This window comes from Podarcis erhardii (assembly GCF_964252035.2).
Source record: "Podarcis erhardii genome assembly, chromosome: 14".
Lineage (NCBI taxonomy): Eukaryota > Metazoa > Chordata > Lepidosauria > Squamata > Lacertidae > Podarcis > Podarcis erhardii.
In genome coordinates, this window is record NC_138503.1 from 40,652,045 (window position 1) to 40,671,146 (window position 19,102).

General features: G+C 42.7%; 1 protein-coding gene across 1 annotated transcript in view; it reads left to right on the plus strand.

The window, feature by feature from the left end:
- The window catches only part of XYLT1 (xylosyltransferase 1), a 158,210-nt gene that overhangs the window by 117,111 nt on the left and 21,997 nt on the right, over positions 1-19,102 (plus strand). The window contains exons 5-6 of the mRNA XM_081839707.1: positions 1,125-1,327; positions 14,204-14,284. Of these exons, the coding sequence (XP_081695833.1) occupies positions 1,125-1,327; positions 14,204-14,284 (284 nt within the window). The remainder of the gene's footprint in view (positions 1-1,124; positions 1,328-14,203; positions 14,285-19,102) is intronic.

Genomic DNA, 19,102 nt, shown 5'->3' on the forward strand with positions numbered 1-19,102 from the left:
GCTGCCTCATAGTACAATTGCAAGTCTGGCAGGGCAAAGCCTCCACTTCCTTTTGTATCTACTGAAATTTTATATTTAATGCTTGGCTTTCCCCCCTGCCAGATAAATTTTGGGGGGGGGGTCCATTATTTGAAGCAACTTGCATTATTTACCATCAGAATTGATTGGAATAAAATCAGCATCCTAAGAAGTACATTCATTTTAACAACTGAAATTCTACCTAGCAGGGGAAGTTTCATCCTTCCCCAGGTCTCCAAGTCTTTCTTAACCTCTTTCCCCAATTTAATATAATTGTTTACAGATAAGTTGAGGTTCCTTGCTGTCAGCCGAATTCCCAAATATTTGACTTTTTTACCTATTTTTAAACCAGACAACCTTTCTGAAACGTTTTTTCAACTGCTCATCCATGTTTTTAACCAACATTTTGGTTGTGTCTGAATTTATTTTAAAACCTGCCACTTCTCCAAACCTTTTAATTTCTTCTAGCACTTTGGGGACATTCTCTAATGGTTGTTCCAATGTTGACGCCACATCATCAGCAAATGCCCTTAATTTATAGACTCTACATCCCACTCCAATACCTTAAATTCCCCTATTTCTCCTCATGTTCTGAAGCAATATTTCTAACGTCCAGATACAAACGGGGACCATTGGTCAGGGGTGATGGAGAGCTGGACTCCCAAAAATATATGGAAGGCCCCCGGATTCCCTGTGCCTCCATTCTAAGATGAATTGACAATTGCCTTGGACGCCCGTCATTCACAAAAGCAAAACTGAATACTGTAAATAGTTGGAGCTTCCCAAAATGAAGTCTGTCTCAGGCTACAACCCGATACACACTTGCCTTGGAAGAGGACTTAACTTGTAAGCAAGCACATCTGGCATTCTATAGGGTTTTTTCTTTGCAATGGGTCAGTAAATGCTTTGCCACACGAAATGGAGAATATTTCCACCGAGCCTCTCTCGGTGCCTCTTCCCGTTCCATCTGCACTTAAGGAACATTGGAGGAAGATAATGATGGGGAACATGGCTGTATGGTTTATGCATGTGCAAATGTGTCAGAAGCCTTTTCATTAAATTTTCTCCTCCTTCTTGCTCCCCCACCCCATCCTGTTGCCTTAAAGCGCTCCAATTACCTGTACCGGCAAGTGCTCCAGTTTGCGAACCAGTATCCAAATGTGAAAGTTACTTCTTGGCGCATGGCAACGATCTGGGGAGGAGCAAGCCTTTTGACGACCTACTTGCAGAGTATGCAGGATTTAATGGAAATGAAGGACTGGCGGTGGGATTTCTTCATTAACCTAAGTGCTGCGGACTACCCAATCAGGTACAGTGATTCACTCCTTTTGGAACTAGTTATGGTTTCCTTGTTATAAGAATTGCCTTGGCTGGATCTGACTTAGGGTTCTTCTAACCCAGTGATGTGTTTCCAGCAGTGGACAGCCAAATAGTTTCAACAACCTTCCAAGAAGCAAGGCAGTAGTTCAGGCATGGCCAGCTTAAAGTATCAGCATTGTTATTTCAATATGTATGATGCTTTTCTACCCAGGTATGTCCAAAGTGGCTTACAACACGATAGCAAAAAAAATACATCTCAATGCATCATTACAGTAATAAGCAGTCTAATAGCAACTCATTTCAAAACATAACTTGACAATCCAATTTTCTTTTAAAATCATTTGGATAATAACAACATTGTAACATTTAAAATTCATTATAGAATGGGCAATGATCATTAAAATGAAAATAAATTTGTATATTTTTGTGCTGAAATATAGAAAACTAGAATAAGAAAAGATGTAACTTTTCAGTGCAGACAGGTATTAATAAATGGTATAACCAGGAGCCAATTCATCAAAAACACCAAGTGCATGAAATAGCATCCAGCTTGCTTATACAAGGGCTGCCAACCTGGCACCCGTGGGCACAGAGATGCTTCCAGAAGCCTTCCCTGGTGCCCAAAAAGATTGCCAGCCCCTTCCTCAGAGCCTGCAGCAGACGATCTCTCAATGTTCCACTCACTAAGGCCAAATCTGCACTATACATTTAAAGCAGTGTGATGCCACTTTAAACTATTATGGCTTCCCCCAGAGAATTCTTGGAGCCATAGTTCATTAAGGGTGGTGAGAGTTGTTTGAAGACCCCCTGTTTCCCCTTCACGTTTCCTAGAACTCCCTGGGAAGAAGGTTTAACTATTGAACCACTCTGGGTGTGTTTAGTGGGGGAAGGTGGAGTTTGACCTCCGCTTTGCTTGACCTTGCTTTTACCCTCTACTTTGTCGGACATTACCTTGCTAGCACTTGACCTTTCTTTGACCAAACTTTCCTTGACCTGGTTCTGGAACAGGGCTGGTAGTATGTGGCCGGATGTCCCCTGACTCTCCACCTAGTGCAAGTTCCCACTTGAGCTAGAATTCTGTCCTGCAGTTGAGGTCACCACCTGGGACAAAGCCAAAATGTCTTATAAAGGACCCATAGCTTTGCATCTGTTTTGCATGCAAAGGGCCCCAGGTCCAGTAGGGCTTAGGAGAGATTCCCTCTCTGATACTCTGGAGAGCCCTTACCAGTCAATGTAGAAAATACCGAGCTTTATGGAGCATTGGTCTATGTTCCTAAAAATAAGAGCTAATCAAAAGTGGAACAATTCTGCCTTGGCAGGTTGGGTGCTGTTCTTTGATGAAGATATTTAAACAGATACTGACGGGGTGCTGTAATTGCAAACTCCCTGCATTGCAGATCCATAATAATAATAATAATAATAGAATGCTAGGTGAGGTTGTTTAGAAAACCCCTTTATGTACTCCAGATGGGCTTGATAGACTCTTTAACTGCGAACAAGCTGATGGCTGGTCTTTAAGGAAAGGTCAAACCAAATAATATGCAAGTCAGGGGAGTTGTTTCGTACTGTCATAAGATGCATTTGCTTCTTAGCTCTTATCCAGAGTACAGGCTTCTCTCTGTTCTGGGTAATGAATTTCCCGGTAAGAAGGAATGTTCTTCTTGTTTGTTTTTAAACTGTACCCAGAGGTGCCCTAAGGTCGGAATCAAGGAGGTTGGTTTGTCCTTTCTGTTCCTGCCTACCCTCAAAGGGAGGAGGGTGGGGAGGCGGGAGGCGGGAGACATTAAATCTGGCAGCTTCGAGAAAAGCCACTTCTTTCACAGTGTCACGGTTGGGCTGTGGGCAGCAGTCTGGGGTGAGCTGGGAATAGGGGTGGAGGGAAAATCCTATTCAGTTTGCATTTAAAGGTGAGCCAACTGAATTTGCACTTTCTGGAACAAATAGGAGAAAAGAAACACAGCCAGCCTTCGCAATCTGCACTTCTCTGAATTTTGCAGTGCCAAATAAATGTTTACCAGAATGCATATGCTGGAGTAAAGCATGCATAAAAATGCATCTATTAATGAAAATAACACACACACACACACACAAATGAATTGCATGGGAGAAAGTTGTTTTGCAATAATGTGTATATTAGGAGAGGTTCGCGCTAAAATGCTGATGAATTTTTAAGAGTTGGGGGTGTGCTTTTTTTTTTTTTTACAAAAGCAAACTGATGTGAAGAACTTAAGACTGAGAAACAATGGGAAACCAAAATGGGCAGATTCACTCACCCTAGTTGGGAACCGACAGCTGTAGGGCAAGCTGGCAGCCAGAGCCAAAGGACAAGTGAGTCAGGATTGATGGTCCACAGAGGCAGGACCATAGAATAACAGATGCAGGAGCACACCTGAACTCAGGAAGACCATGTTGCTCAAAAAAGAGATGGGGAACCTTTTTCAGACTGAGGGCCACATTCTCTTCTAGGCTACCCTTCAAGGGCCACTTGCCAGTGGTGAGTGGGGCCAGATCCAAAACTGGGTGGAGCAATTGTTTTAAATTGCACAGCCTAAATGTCCTGCATCACCCCAGTAATCAGTCAACATTATTTGGCCATTGTGCAAGGATAAGTCATATTTTGACTACAAAGGCACTCTTCTCTGAACACCAGGAGTAATTAAAATGTCTGCCAAAGGAGAATCCCCACAAAAGCATGATGTTGACCCTCCCCCCCAAAAAGGGCATTGATAACCCACCTCTCAAAAAACATTGGTTCAAACTTTTCTTTTCAGAACTTTCTGTCCAGAATTTAAGACCATTGTGTCTAATAGCTGTATTGACTAATCCTCCTGATAACAAGAAAAAAGCAAGACTAAACGATGAGTGTTTATTGTCTCAGTGAAACCACAGTGGACAGATTGCCTGACACCACTCTGTTGACTTGAGTTGTTTGCTAAATGTGATAAGCAAAGCTGTAATTTACATTGAAGCGCTGCTGTTCAGCTTTCACACTAGCTTTGCAAAACCTTGAAGGGGAGAAAAGTTATTTTATAAAATGCAGAAATGATTGGATGCCTTGCGGGGAAAGTTCCCTAGTTAACCTAGCTGTCATAAAATAAAATAAAAAATGTAATGGCAATGGGAAATGAATCCAGTTGGCTAGAGATGCACATTTCAAATGCTGTGCTTCCTTGTTTGCAGTATTCAGTGACTGAATGTGCTTTACTGAGTTAGGCTGCAGGCACAAAGCCAATGAGAATCTGCTCTATTCTGCCTTGGTCAGACCCCACCTGGAGTCCTTTGTCCTGGGCAGCACAGTTTATGAAGGATATGGACAAGCTGGAACATGTGCAAAGGAGGGTGACCAAGATGGTCAAGGGTCTGGAAACCAAGCCTTATGAGGAACAATTGAGAGAGTTTGGTACATTTAGCCTCTAGAAGAGAAGACTGAGAGGTGAAATGATGGCCATCAAATACCTGAAATGATATCTGGATGATGGAGCAAGCTTGTTTTCTGCTGCTCCAGAGGGTAGGACCCAAACCAGTGAATTCAAATGACAAGAAATGAGATTCCGACTAAACGTTAGGAAGATCTTTCTGATGGTAAGAGCTGTTCAGCAGTGGAATAGAGTACTTTGGAAGGTGATGGACTCTTCCTTCATTGGAGGTTTTTAAACAGGTTGAATGGCCATCGGTCAGGGAGTGTTTAGCTGTGATGGCTCCATTGCAGGAAGTTGGATTAGATTACCCTTGGAGTCCCTTCTCACTCTACAATTCTATTCTAACTGGTCTGCTCCCCTCACTAACCTCCTAGCAAGCTGATATATGGATTTTCACCTACCACCTTAAAGAAGGAACATCAGGTAGCTGTTGGTGGATCAGCCTAGGACGAGGCAATCTGGGTTCAGTCCCCACTCATCCACGAAGCTTACTGGGCATACATGAGTTAGACAACACTAATTTAACACTCTCTCACTTGATGACATCCTAGAATTCCATGTTCAGCCTGTACATTTGTCCATCAACACCCCAGAGAAAACAGACTTTACACAAAGCTGGAGAAGTGTGCTTTTGGCCTGACCCAAGTTGAATTTGAGGGGTTGTTACCACCCCCAAGTCATTAAAATTGATCCCCAAAAAGTTCAGGCTGTCCACACCAAGAATTGTGAAGGTGCCCAACATTTACCTGGCTTCACAGATTATTACTGGTGCTTTATCCTCAAATTTGCCACAATATTCATTTCATTGACAGATTTGTTGTGAAGTCAGTCCATCTTCGACTGGGCCCCTGCAGCTCAAAGTGCTTTTCTCAACCTCAAACAGGAGTTCACCATGGCATCTATGCTTGTCAACTCAGATCAGACAGAACCATTCATTTCCAATGCCTCCACTGTGGTTGTTGGGGCAGTCTTACACCAATCTCAACTTCTCCATCCATGTACATGTTTTTTCTTGAGAACTGCCCCCCCCCCCACAGAATGCATCTTGCTTGTAGAAATGTGTGCATTAGTCAAAACTGCATATTGAAAATGTGATTATTTGCACTAAAATGCTGATGAACTTCCATGAGGATTCTTTAGAAAAGAAAAGAAAGTATAAATGGCTGCAAAATGTGGACAGCTGAATTTAAGATTCGGGAGGGGGGATTATTGGGTTGTTTTTGTTATGTATTTTGTGTTTTTATATTGTGACTTTATGTTGTGAACTGCCCTGAGACCTGTAGGATTAGGGGAGTACAGTTGTACCTTGGATCCCAAACACCTTGGTACTTGGACGTTTTGAATCCCGAACGCCGCAAACCCAGAAGTGAGTGTTCCAGTTTGCGGACATTCTTTGGAACCCAAACATCCAACGGCACTTCCGCAGCTTCCAATTAGCTGCAGGAGCTTCCTGCAGCCAATCAGAAGCTGCGCTTTGGTTTCCGAAATTTTTGGAAGTCGAATGGACTCCCGGGACGGATTCTGTTTGTCTTCCAAGGTACGACTGTATACATATTTAATAAATAATAATTTTTTTAAAATGAAAAATGAGAGAACCAAAATGGACAGATCCTTCCATCCCTACCTGGGACTCTCTGCATTAAAAGGGGGCCCACTTTCTCTGCAGGCCCACAAGAACAGGAATGAATCTCATTGAAGCAAAGTTTTCCCTCCACCCACTGCCACCCAAAAAAGTATCAACTGAACAATCTGTGGAAACCCAGGCAAAACCCAGCCTTTGTTGTTAAAGCAAACATTTTCTTCCCGTCAGTGAAATGAAGAGGAAGCAATGAAGGAAAGGGGGAAGTATCGAGGTTAGGAAGCTAGTCCAAAGAATTGCAAAGCACATCCCACCATGTTGATATGAGAGAGGGGGAAAATTAAATGAAAATCCTTTCACAGGCAGGCCAGGCCATTGGTGGTGCCTCACCTGTGTCCACAGCTCTTCCATTTCATTTTGGAATTGGGAAAGGCTAGCCAGGCCATGACCATTATTAATACCGCAATCCAGACAGAACAGGTGGTGTTCATTTCTGAGCATTCATTCAGTGCTTCTGACCTTCAGGATGCCTCATCCATACCAGCCACACAGGGAAGGGCTGTAGCTCAGTGGCAGAGCATCTTCCTTCCATACCCAAGGTTCCAGATTCTATCCCCAGCATCTCCCGGTAGCGCTGGGTGAGACTTCCACGCACAATACCCTTCCGCGCACAGTCCCTTAGCAAGCACCACATGCCAGAGTGATGTGTACATCCAGCCACAAAGCAGCGTGTTTTCATTCATCGTAAGATTTCACTGCCCTGTTTAAAAAGATGCCAAACACTCTGGTGAAACCCTGATAAGCTTTGAATAGCCACTGGGACTTCGAGTTTATCCAGAATACACACCGCATATTTTCCTTTCCATCACTGAAGAGCCAGAGCAAAATCTTGGGCTGTCGCTATCAGCACTCCCCACCCAGCCAACGCTTCGCCCAGTCCCATGATCACTTTCCCAACCGAGTGCGCTCAGAAGATCCCAGCCCCTCCTTCTTGCAGGAACACACAGAAACGATTCTGATGCCATTTTACCTGCCTGCGTTGCAGCTTTGCACCAGGGTAATGCTTCTTTCCTGCTGTGAAAGCAAGGAGAAATATATTTTGCTATATGATTGCCATGCCGGTTAAAAAAAACACAAAACCACACCAAGAGAGGGTTTCCCAAATCCTTATCTTTGTTCTACAGATGTTGGGGTTGCAAATCCTGGCTTGCAGCCAAAATTCACTCCCAAAATTAGGATGGGCTGCCTCTTACTGCACTTCAAACTCATGAAAAGCTGGGATATGGGGAATGAGGCATCGTGTCATCCATTAAAAAACAAAACAAAACCAGGGTTGGCATCACTAGAGCAGCATCCAGGGTCCAAGCACCCCAAGAGGGCACACAGATGAGGCCCAGTCCTCTGATCACAGGCCTGACTTCTCTGGCAGCAGTGTCAGGGTCTCAGAAGCAGCCCAGCATTTCACATTTCCTGTTAGTCACCCAAGAGATGTTGGCATGGAGGGCAACTGAAACGGCAGGCAGTTTGCAACTACCTCCCATAAGTGATGCTGCCCACCACCACCAATAAGTGAAGTGTGGAAGCCAATGATTTCAAGAGGGAAATGACACTCTGCAGGTGATTGAGGGGCAGGGACTTAAAACTGAAGCCAGCTCCAGGCCACATCCGCACCATACGTTTAAAGCAGTATCATAGCACTTGAAGCAGTCATGGCTTTCCCCCAAGGAATCCTGAGAGCTGTAGTGTGTTAAGGGTGCTGAGAGTTGTTTGGAGACTCCTATTCCCTGTACAGATTTCACGGGGAGAATAGATTTACTGTTATACTGTTCTAGAAACTGGAGTTATAAGAGGGGAATAGGGGTCTCCTCCTTAACAAACCACAGCTCCCAGAATTCTTTTGGGGAAGCCATGACTGTTTAAAGCGGTCTAAGAGTGGTTTAAATGTGTAGCGCAAATGGGGTCTTAGTTAACTAAGCTGTTGGGAATTGGAACAGTTCCCAATCCATAGATGGTACCCTCCAGGCAGCAGTTTATGGTGGGTCCAGCACCTTGGAGAGCTCAGAGTGATCAAGTTGCTCCTGCAAAAGTTGGAGGTGAATTGAGGAGGAGCTGCTATTAAAATGCCACCATAAATGTCCTTGATGTTCACTGGGGTCATCCAAAATAGCTGAAAGGTAGAAGTTTCTGGACAGGTAAAAGGAAGCCATCCTTCACATAGCACAAAGATAAGCCAACAGCCACTGTGGGAAACTGGACTTTGGCCTTTATATAAGATTTTGGATTTGATCCATAGAACCATAGAATCATAGAGTTGGAAGAGACCACAAGGGCCATCGAGTCCAACCCCCTGCCAAGCAGGAAACACCATCAGAGCACTCCTGACATATGGTTGTCAAGCCTCTGCTTAAAGACCTCCAAAGAAGGAGACTCCACCACACTCCTTGGCAGCAAATTCCACTGTCGAACAGCTCTTACTGTCAGGAAGTTCTTCCTAATGTTTAGGTGGAATCTTTTTTCTTGTAGTTTTTCTTGTCCCAGCAGGACTGTGGTGCATTGGTGACACCATATATCTAGATGCTGCTGTCAACCGGCCATGGAAGCAATCTCCATGGGACAGACTGTGTCCACCAGGGATGATGGGAGCTGTAGTTCAGCATCTAAGTAAAAAAAGCGTGTGCATGAGCTTGCGTTTTAAGCCATTATTATTAGCGATATTCAGTTTAGAAAAGGTTCTGGGCCTATTAAGAAATACTTACTTGGCACTAGGAGGCGGGATTGCCCCCACCCCATTAACCAAAGACATTTCAAGGTTCCTTAGGATATAATCATAAAACATTCCAAGCAAATGAAGTTCTGCTTTCTAAGGATAATGAGACATTGAAGGTCTTTATGAACTCTCAGCTTGAATAAAACTAATACCCCTAGTTAGATGAAGAAACCCCCAATAGAGGATTTTCATCTGTGACTGAGCCTCTGTTTTCCTTTCTTTCCAATAGAGCATTTACATATCACAGCATTTTTTGGGCTGAAGTCCAGGAGATAGTTTTAATTTTAAACTCATTTTCTTCTCTTACCCTTGCCACATTCTCTCCTAGTCCTCCCTGGGTTGTCATGTAACCTAATCTGATGTTTGGTTTTTGCTTTGTTTTTAATGTAGTCTTCAAAAACTTTTCTCAGTTTAAACTTGGCCATCTGAGGAATGATACGTTTAGAAAAAGAGCCCCCAAGGTTTTCAAAGTGGGTTCCTTGGAGTAGTAAAAGACTGGTACACCTTTTTACGAGCAAGCGCAGCCCGATATCAATGGCTGCTGACCACAATGGCTATGATCTGCCTCCACTGCCAAAGGTATTATGTCTCAGAATAGCAGCTGCTGGTAGTCGGAGACAGAGAGAGTGCTGCTGTGCTCAAGTTGCTCATACGGGGGAACCACCACCTCCTGTTTATAGCATAATAATAAAATAATAATATTTTATTTATTTATACCCCGTCCTTCCCGGTTCAGAAAACTGTGCTCAGGGTGGCTAACAACAAATTTAAAACACTTAATTGATGCAACAAAAAAGCAGCATAAAATACAGTATAAAACGTGAATAACAATAAATTCAGAATTCAAAAATCAATTTAGGGGGGAAATCCATCCAATAAACATTAGATGATCACCAGGACTAGCTGGCTAAATTAGTCCTATTTGGGCCAGCCAGCGAGGAGACCAGGGGAGAATTAGCTGTGGGATCCCAGAGCAGGTAATCTTCATAAAAAGGGGAGGGGGAGGGAAGGAAGGGAAATAAAAGATCAGGCTAAGGTCAAATTGAAAGCCAGGCAGAATTGCTCTGCCTTAGAGGCACTGCAGAATGAAGTTAAATCCTACAGGGCCCTGGTCTCATGGGACAGAGCATTCCACCAGGTTGGAGCCATCACTGAGAAGGCCCTGGCCCTGGTAGAGGATAATCTGAGAACGTAAGAAGAGCTCTGCTGTATTGGGCCAGAAGACTTCTCATAGCGAACAACTAGATTCCCCAGTGGGAAGTCGGCAAGCGGGACTGAGCACAACAGCACTCTCCCTACACGTGATTCCCAGAAACTGGCATTAAGACAGTGGAAGTAGCCTCAATGTTTCTCAACCTAACCTACCTAATGGTTTGGGGCAGGGGACTTGGTAGCGTGCCTACAGAGGAAAGTTAGGATGTACTAGGGTTGCCATAGGGCATCCTAAGGAAAAGTGGGATATTCCGAGATCAAATCAGAACTGGGATGGCTTCTGTAAAGCTGGGATTGGCCCTGGAAAATAGAGACACTTGGAGGCTCTGAGAGTCAATTCCCCAAAGCCTGTTGGAACAAGAAGTCACCTGTCAGAAGAAGACCAACAAGGAGGGAGCTAGTCTAGCTTCCCTAGGGAAGGACTTCCAAATTCTGGAAGCAGCCAGCTTCTCCTGCTTTTTTCACCGGGGCTATTCTATAGATTTGGGATTTTTTTGTTGTTGTAAGTGTTCTTTTTATATTTTGGTATTACGCTTTATGGGTTGTATTCCACTCAGTCCTGCTCAGGTTAGACCTGTCGCAATTACTGGTCCAGAGGACCATGTTCATTCATTTCAATGGCTCTGGACTGAGTAGGAGTTATATTCAACTGAGTTATATTCAAAGCTAGTCCTACTCAGGAGTATACCCATTGAGATTAATGGGCATAACAAACTTCAGTTGACATCAATGAGCCTGTTGGGTATATTCAGTGGATAGCAAGAAACTGGAAAGAAGCACATCTGGAAAGAAGTACATCTAAACAGATGTGCAAAAATGGTATAACATAATTTGGGACATAGCATTTAATGAAAAACTAATACAATAGATTTCTGTGGGTAGAGGGAGGGAACTGAAGAGACTTTTATGGCAGACTGGTGGTCATTTGTCCAGCCTATGAACAAAGGTTCTACAAAACAAACTGTACTTGCCGCATTCCATAATACATTAATATTCTCCTCCATATTGATGAAACTTTCAGTTTCTCTCTTCCTGTATGAACCTTTAATATTATTGTTTACATATGTGCCTTTGGGTTGTGGAAAAGGGTTTGTAAATGTATTTAAAAATATATATGGGAGTGAAATGGGGGAGAGAAATTAATGAGCCTGTCTACTTTGAGCAGAAGTTGGGTACAAACTTTTAAAAGTCACAGTTAAAGACTCTTTTACGTAGCAAGTGACTAATACATTGAACGGATAACAATAATAAATAAATATAATTAGATCTTCATCAAGGGAATGCTGGTAGTAGAGGCAACGGCTGAGAATTTTGCATAGCTGCTGTGTTTTAGGATTGTGGCATTGAAACACAGTTCAATGAAAAGATCGCAAGAAACAAGAGAGCGTAGCATTTTCTTTTTAAAAAATGATTATTGCACTTGTTAACTTGTTAAATTCATTCTTGGAGTAAACTTAAAGTAGGAAAGTAAAGATAATCTCTGAAAAGATCATCCGAGCACGCCGGTGTTTGCCTAGAAACGAACCCTAAGATGTCAGCCATTGAGGCCTTTTCATGTGGAAAGATCGCTAAGTAAATTCCCTAAATGTCTATTCATCCCCCATAAGATGGCAAATCAGTGAAGCAGCAAATGTGAAAATCGGCAGGGCTTTACGATAGAGAGGGAGAGAGAATGTGTGTTTCTTCCCCTGCAAATGCTAAATTGAAATGCAGATTCTGACCCCGGGAGACTTTTAAAGCTCACTTGAGTGAGCATCAAAGGAAGGTCTCAGGCTTCTGCAATCTAGCCATTTAGGTTGATTGATAGACAGATACTCCAATTGGTCTGGACTTAGTCAATGGTTAACTTGTTCGTTATTCATCAGGGCAATAATGAACTGTTCCTTGAGATGGTTGGAGAGTTTGTAAATGCAGGCTACTTAGGGGGATCACTGTGTTGATAGAGTTCCCTGGCTGGGTTTGCTCCCTGTGCAACTTGGAGTACGAGTCATTTTGCTCCACAGGCAACGTATTCAAAAGGAATTGCCACAGCATTTGAAAAAGAAGTTCCGTGTTCCCGACTACAGGCATAGAGTGACTCAAAGCACATTTTCGCGGATAAACCGCTGCAAATGTGCCTCTTTCCCTTTTTAATGTCCAGCTGGGTGTAAGTGGAACCTGCAACCCAAAATCCCACAAGTTCAGGGGCAATAATGCTTCTTGAATACCAGTTGCTGGAAATTCTGCTGCATTCAGGGCCTGCTTGTGGGTTTCCCAGAGGCATCTGGTTGGACCTCAAGAACAGGATGCTGAACTAAATGAGCCACTGGCCTGACACATCAGGCTCTTCTTATGCTCTTAATTGGTAGTGGAAGCTTGCCTCCTGGAAGAGTTTCAAGCTAGCTAACCATTCCCTCCTTCCAGAATGCTGTAGTCTTGTTAGACTTCTCAACCTGCGGGTCCCCAGATGTTGTTGGACTACAACTCCCATCATCCCTGAGCTCTGGCCTTGCTAGCTAGGGGTGATGGGAGTTGTAGTTCAACAACATCTGGGGACCCACAGGTTGAGAAAGGCTGTAAGAAAAACATTCTGTTTCTTCCTTTGCAAGTTTTCCATTTTTTCTTTTCCAATTAACCATCAACATTCTGTGACTACTGAGCATGCTCAAACGTCAATGAGTTGTTGGGAGGTGAGTTGCCTTTTTAAAAGGGATAGAGTTTTTTTGTATTTCTGCAAACTTCAGGGTTCTCCAGAGCATGTCTCTCTGTCTCTATCTATCTTTTTAAATAAATGTTATTAAGATTTATAGGGAAAAAATATAGAGTTTAATATCTTTTCCTTTTTAAAAAAATCCAAACCAAGACTTTTATCTAGATACTATAAAAGCACAAAAAGGGGGGAGAAAGAAAGGGAGAGAGAACAATTAAATAAGTAAATAAATAAATAGAATAGAATAGAATAGAATAGAATAGAATAGAATAGGTTAAAAGAGAAAGATAGAGGAATAAGATTCAGAAAGTAAAGAACTTCCAGTTCTTCATCTGCCTGCTATATAAAAACAATATTCACTTTGTCCAATCTAACATAACACCCAACAAAGCTTCTTTCTATAAACAAACATCATATTCATTCCTCAGATCCAGATATCATTATTTCTTTTTCTTTTTCACACGAAAAGTTCCTTTCTCTCTTGTTTTAAAATTCCAGATCGACAGTGCAACCCTTCCCCAAAAAGTGTTTGGTGGCTCCTTAAAGACTAGCAAGTTTATTGGCATAAGCTTTTGTAGATACCATAATAAATCCTTCAGTCTTAATGCACCACAACACTCTTCCCGAGTGACTGCTCATTTTAAAACCTTCTTAGAGCTGAATAATTTTACAGGTGTGCTCCCTTCACACTTGATGCCAGTTTTGTACTTGTGCTTTTCACAAGGCTGTAGTTTTGGAGTCAGGACCGTTCAGAGCTAGGTGAAATGAGTGGGCAGGTGTAATTCAGGTTTTTTTTTTTAAAAAAATGTATGGTTAACTGAACTACATTTTAAATACGAAATAATAGATAATCTGAATGGAGAAGCATCTTCAATATGAAGTGAAAATCTGTTTGCATAAATTGCTATTGAATTTTCAAACTACAATTTAGTCAGCGATGTCTTTCAGTAATGTAACATTTTATCTTCTTTTATGAGGAGGGATCCCTCAGATTTGATACAGGAAATACAAATACACTGAATTTTTGTTTCAAGAAGAGAAAGAGGCAAAGAGGCTCTCCTGGAATATGTCTCACATGATATCAGTGCCTAGGCAACATCTGCCTGCAAATCTGAACTTGCATTTCAGTGGTAAAGTTCCTGGTGTGTATGACTAACTATTAGTCTCTGTTTTAATTTTTTGTCCCAATCATTTCACAGGACAAACGACCAGCTCGTTGCCTTCCTTTCCAGATACCGAGACATGAACTTCTTGAAGTCCCATGGAAGAGACAATGCAAGGTAATGTGGCCTTTTCTGTGCCTCTCAGTATAATAATAATAATAAATTGTGGTGATAATTTTCATTTCTTTTCTTTTCTTTTTTTGCAATCCAGGTAAAAGTTGGATCACTTTGTGTGATCAATAAAACCGGCACTTTCAACTGCAATTTTCCCAAGAAAGATGTACAGATCTGTGTATTGGGTAGTGCAGGGCCAAGCATTCTCATGACAGAACACTTTGATCAGAGTTTGAGGATGGCATTCAAATTATTTGTGTGCACACAGTGGAGGCTGGTTCATGAGAGTGAATGGGGCACTACCCCACTAACCTCAGTCTATCCCAGCCTTAATTCCTAAAAAGAGCAAAGTTAGATGTCAAGCCTGGGCCATGGGTAGAAGTTTGAGATGAGGCCTTAAACCAAGAGACCAACCCATTATTTAGGACCAAGGAGTAAGTCAGAAGCAAAGGACAAACAAAGATACAGGAACAGATCGGGGAGCCATTGTTTAAACAAGGTTCTGCTGCGACAGGAAGTCCTCTTATACTGTTTCCTGTCCTGGGGGGCAGCCTGAATTTCCTGTCCCAGGGGGCAGCCTGAGTCCATCCAGGGCCTGGAGGTCCTTCACTGAGAAGCTGGCATTTGCAATTCAGTGGCTGACCACGCAGAGCAGACACCCACAGATCCCAGTAGCTCCTGACAGTGGGGAGGTGATGTCATCTTCCCAAAACCCACATTATCTGCCCATTCCATGTGAGAACAGGCTGTGGTTGCTCAGAGATGACATTAAAAATGTACTCTGACCCAGCTCAGGGGCACCATACATTATCCGCCTATTCTACAATTTTAGACAAGCAGTTGAAATAAGATTCCAGAGCTAAGCCAGGCACAAAATTAAGCCCATTTCGCACCTTCCAGTTAAACAGTGGCAGATTTGAGAAGGCTTACCACTTCATGCATATATATCAAGTGAGCTGGGGGGGGGGCGGAGATCTCTGTCTTTTTGTCACCAAAGTGACAGTGTTGTCATTTTATTTTCTTGCAGAGTATCAATCTGCTCAAAAATATGAAAAGCTTATTATATGTTTATCTACTCTAATCTGGTTTCTCTTTTTTTACAAAGAGTTTCCTGAGATCAGCTTACATATTTTATCTCTCTTGCTAATACAGTTTAACCATATCTTAGGACAGTACGGTGTCATATTTTTTAAAGGAGAGAATGTTACTTATCATTCTCAATAGTGCTGAACTTGGATGGTCTCATGCCAATCCCTTTGCAAGTGACACTGGGCCACCAAAAATATATTGTTGTTGTTTATTCTGTGTTTCAGGATACTGTACAAATCCTTCCAGGGTTTCAAGTAATATTTAGACTTCTTAGTAGAATCACTATATTATCACAGTAACTATATGAAAACAAAACAATTCGTCAAAGGGTATATCCACACCATACATTGGAAGTACATTATTTCACCCAAGTTATTCTGGGAACTGTAGTTTCCTATGGGTGTTGGGAACTGTAGCTCTGTAAGGGGTAAACTATACTTCCCGTGGTTCTTTGAGGGAAGCCATATGCTTTAGGTTTATGATGTGGGTGTGACCTAAACCCTTTCCACACTGAGCAGTTGGTAGGTAGATGCTGTTGTGCAGAGATCGAACAGAGGAAAGCCCAGCTGAGGGAAGCTGTTTAGTGACTTTTGCACCCCTCTCTCTCTCTCCCAGAACCCTTCCTACATGGCAGTCTGTGGTAGATATGTTTGGGCTGTGGGAAGTTGGAGCAGGCTTTGAAGTCTGCCCACACCGCCTGATTTCCTGAGATTTTTCCCATAGCGTACCACATGGTCCCGGGTGTAATGTCTATGGCAGATCCATTGCTTGATCTGATGGTTGTGGAACTACCAAGAGGGACCCTCCTTGCCTATCTTAACACCCAGCAAAATTTGTAGGAGCAGAGGTGGTCATTTGGCTATCAACTCACTTAGGGCTGTGTGAGCACACCATGAACTGGGCCTGGAAACAAGCCAGCAACCAGTCATAGACTGGAGCCAACAGTCTTGGCTTCCTGCAAAGAACCCTGGGAAGTGTAATAAGTTCAGGGTGTTGTTGAGGGACCCCTATTCCTTTCACAGAGCTACGTACAGTTCCCCAGAAAAGAGGATTTGTTTCTTAGACTACTCTGGGAATTGTAGTTATGCAAGGGGAATAGGGGTCTCCTAACATCTCTCAGCACCCTTAGCAAACTACAGTTCCCATGATGCTTTGGGAGAAGTTGTAACTGAAAAATGTTGCTTTAAATGTCTGGTGCAGATGTAGCCTAAGTTGTTTAGGGCTTTGAACACATATGTGAATGCAACTTGAATTGGGCCCAGAAATGAACTGGGAACGCATTGCTTCATTTTGACTGGCAGGTTTTGCATTAGCTGGCATTCCTGTCAAACGATGGAGTTAAATTAGAAAGGCAATAACAAAGGGTTATGGAGATATGCCTCCCATTCACTTCTGACTCTTGTGATCATTGCTCCTCAAACACTGTCAAAAGAAGAAATAAGAGCATGAATTATGACTGTTCCACACAAAGCCATAAGATGCTCACCTTAGCTGGGACAAGAGCAATTTGGATGAATTAAATCTGCTCATCTTCTCATTAATTTAATATTAAATTGTGCTAATGTGCCACTTGGCCTCTCTTCTGGGGAATAATAGGCTGGGTCTTTAATGGGGATTCTGCCTTTGGAATACATAAACAGTTAATTGCATCTTAGGATGTGCTGTGATATATAGGTAGGGCTGCCATATCAGTTTATGTATTATTCAGAATCAATTATCTCTTTAAAAAACAACAACTGAAAGTGCTTCAAATTAATTACAAAGAAAGCAGTAACAAACTTGAGGGGTTGCGATCGAGAACAGTCAGATTTCAAGAACTCATCGGTTCAGGAGTGCTGTTCTGGAACCATCTGTGGGCAGAAAGTGGTTGGGCAAAGGGAGAATGTTCCCACAAGTTGAAGCTCCCTCCCCCAAAGCTGCTGTTCACTTGCAGAAGAGAATGGTGTGGCATGGTTTCAGGGGCACTGGTGGGGTGGAGTGGAGTGGCAGCCTCCATTGGATGGGGTAGGAGGAGTTATGGCAGACTTCCTCAAACTCAGCCCTCCAGATGTTTTGAGACTCCACTTCCCATCATCCCTGACCACTGGTCCTGCTAGCTAGGGATCATGGGAGTTGTAGGCCAAAAACATCTGGAGGGAAGAGTTTGAGGAAGCCTGAGTTATGGCATAGAGAAGAGCATTGGTAGTTAAGAACCCAAGAAGAGCTCTGTTGGAGAAGACCACAGATGGTCCACCACCCTGTCCTCACAGGGACCAAAACAGATGTCTCACAAGCAGGATCCAAGTATAACCAGCACCTTCCCAGCAGCAACTGGTTTTCAGAAGCGCACTGCCTCCAACAGTGCAGGTAGAGTACACCCATTGTGGGCAGTCGTGGTGCTTTAGTAAGTTGAGTTAATAGCGCACTGTGTGAAATGCTGTATGGCACCAGCAGCAGGGCATTTCAATTCTGCTCCCAAGCAATTGCTGCAAAGCAGTTCCTCAGCAGGGAGGATGCACTCAGTGTTATCAGCAGAGTGTTTCTGAGCAATTAATCAGTATGCTGGTCTGAATGGCACATCCAGTAAATGCTTGTGTATTTCTGTAACAATGAATCACCCATTTAATACCCAGCACTACTAAGTACTGCACATAAAGCAGAATTTATTATCCCTGCGGCCCAAGTATTTTAACCTCTTTGCTCCTGGTAGCATTAATGGTCTCACTAGTTTTGGGTGCAGCTCTGTTCTTTTTGCCGGGGATGGGGGAGGCAAGTTACATGTTTGAAATTTCATACTGCCACCCATATTGGTTATTTTAGCCAAAGGACTCCTTGAAACATGTTGGCTACTAAATTCCTTCTTACTGTACCTGGGAAACATAATGCAATAATTGCAGGAGCTGTATACAAAATAAAATATTATTAGCACACAGGATGTTGTTGTTTTTGTTTCAATTTTTTTTTAAAGTGCAAAGCAGGGGCATTTAGAAATGTGTATGTTTTATAGTGACTGCTCTGTTTCTCCACTTTATCACCTGGGTTGCCATAAAACAAAACAAAACAAAACTTTACTGCTCATTTTTGGCAAAGCGCCCTCACTTGGCTTTCTATCCTATGCTATTTAAGGGACAGATTTTTATTTTTTTTTTTTTTGAAATTGGTGCTAAAATAAATAGGTGTGCTGAAAAACTGGGGTAATATAACTCAGGCTGCAAGGTTAGGGGCAAATGCATGGGAGCAGTGTGAATGCCACTGCAGACGAAGATGCAGTTGCAGTAGTGGGACCAGGATGTTGCCCAGATCTGCAGGGGGACATTGGACCATTTTGCATACAGCGAAAAAACATCAGGGGCCACCCCAGGAGCCCCATACACATAATTGCTTCAGAATTATATGAAAACAGACCCCTCAGTGCAGTTGCAAAAGGTTCAGTCCACCGCCTTGATTCAAAATGGCTTCCAGCTGTATCCCAACATCGATGAAAACCTGCTCATTGATTTCAGGAACCATCATGCAAAATTTGGTACAATATCTTAAGGGATATTTAAAAGCACAGCAAAGATGACAAATTACTTTCCAAAATATCTAGTAGATGTTTTTTGGGAAGCAGCGTATGATAAAAATCTTCATTTGCCCCTGTTGTTGGCTACTTTTAAAGAAACCCATTGATGTTCTTGTACTTCACAGCAACAAACTTTTCCATTAAAGTATTGGAAACAAATACATTTTGTGGCATAGATACAGCCTCTCCAC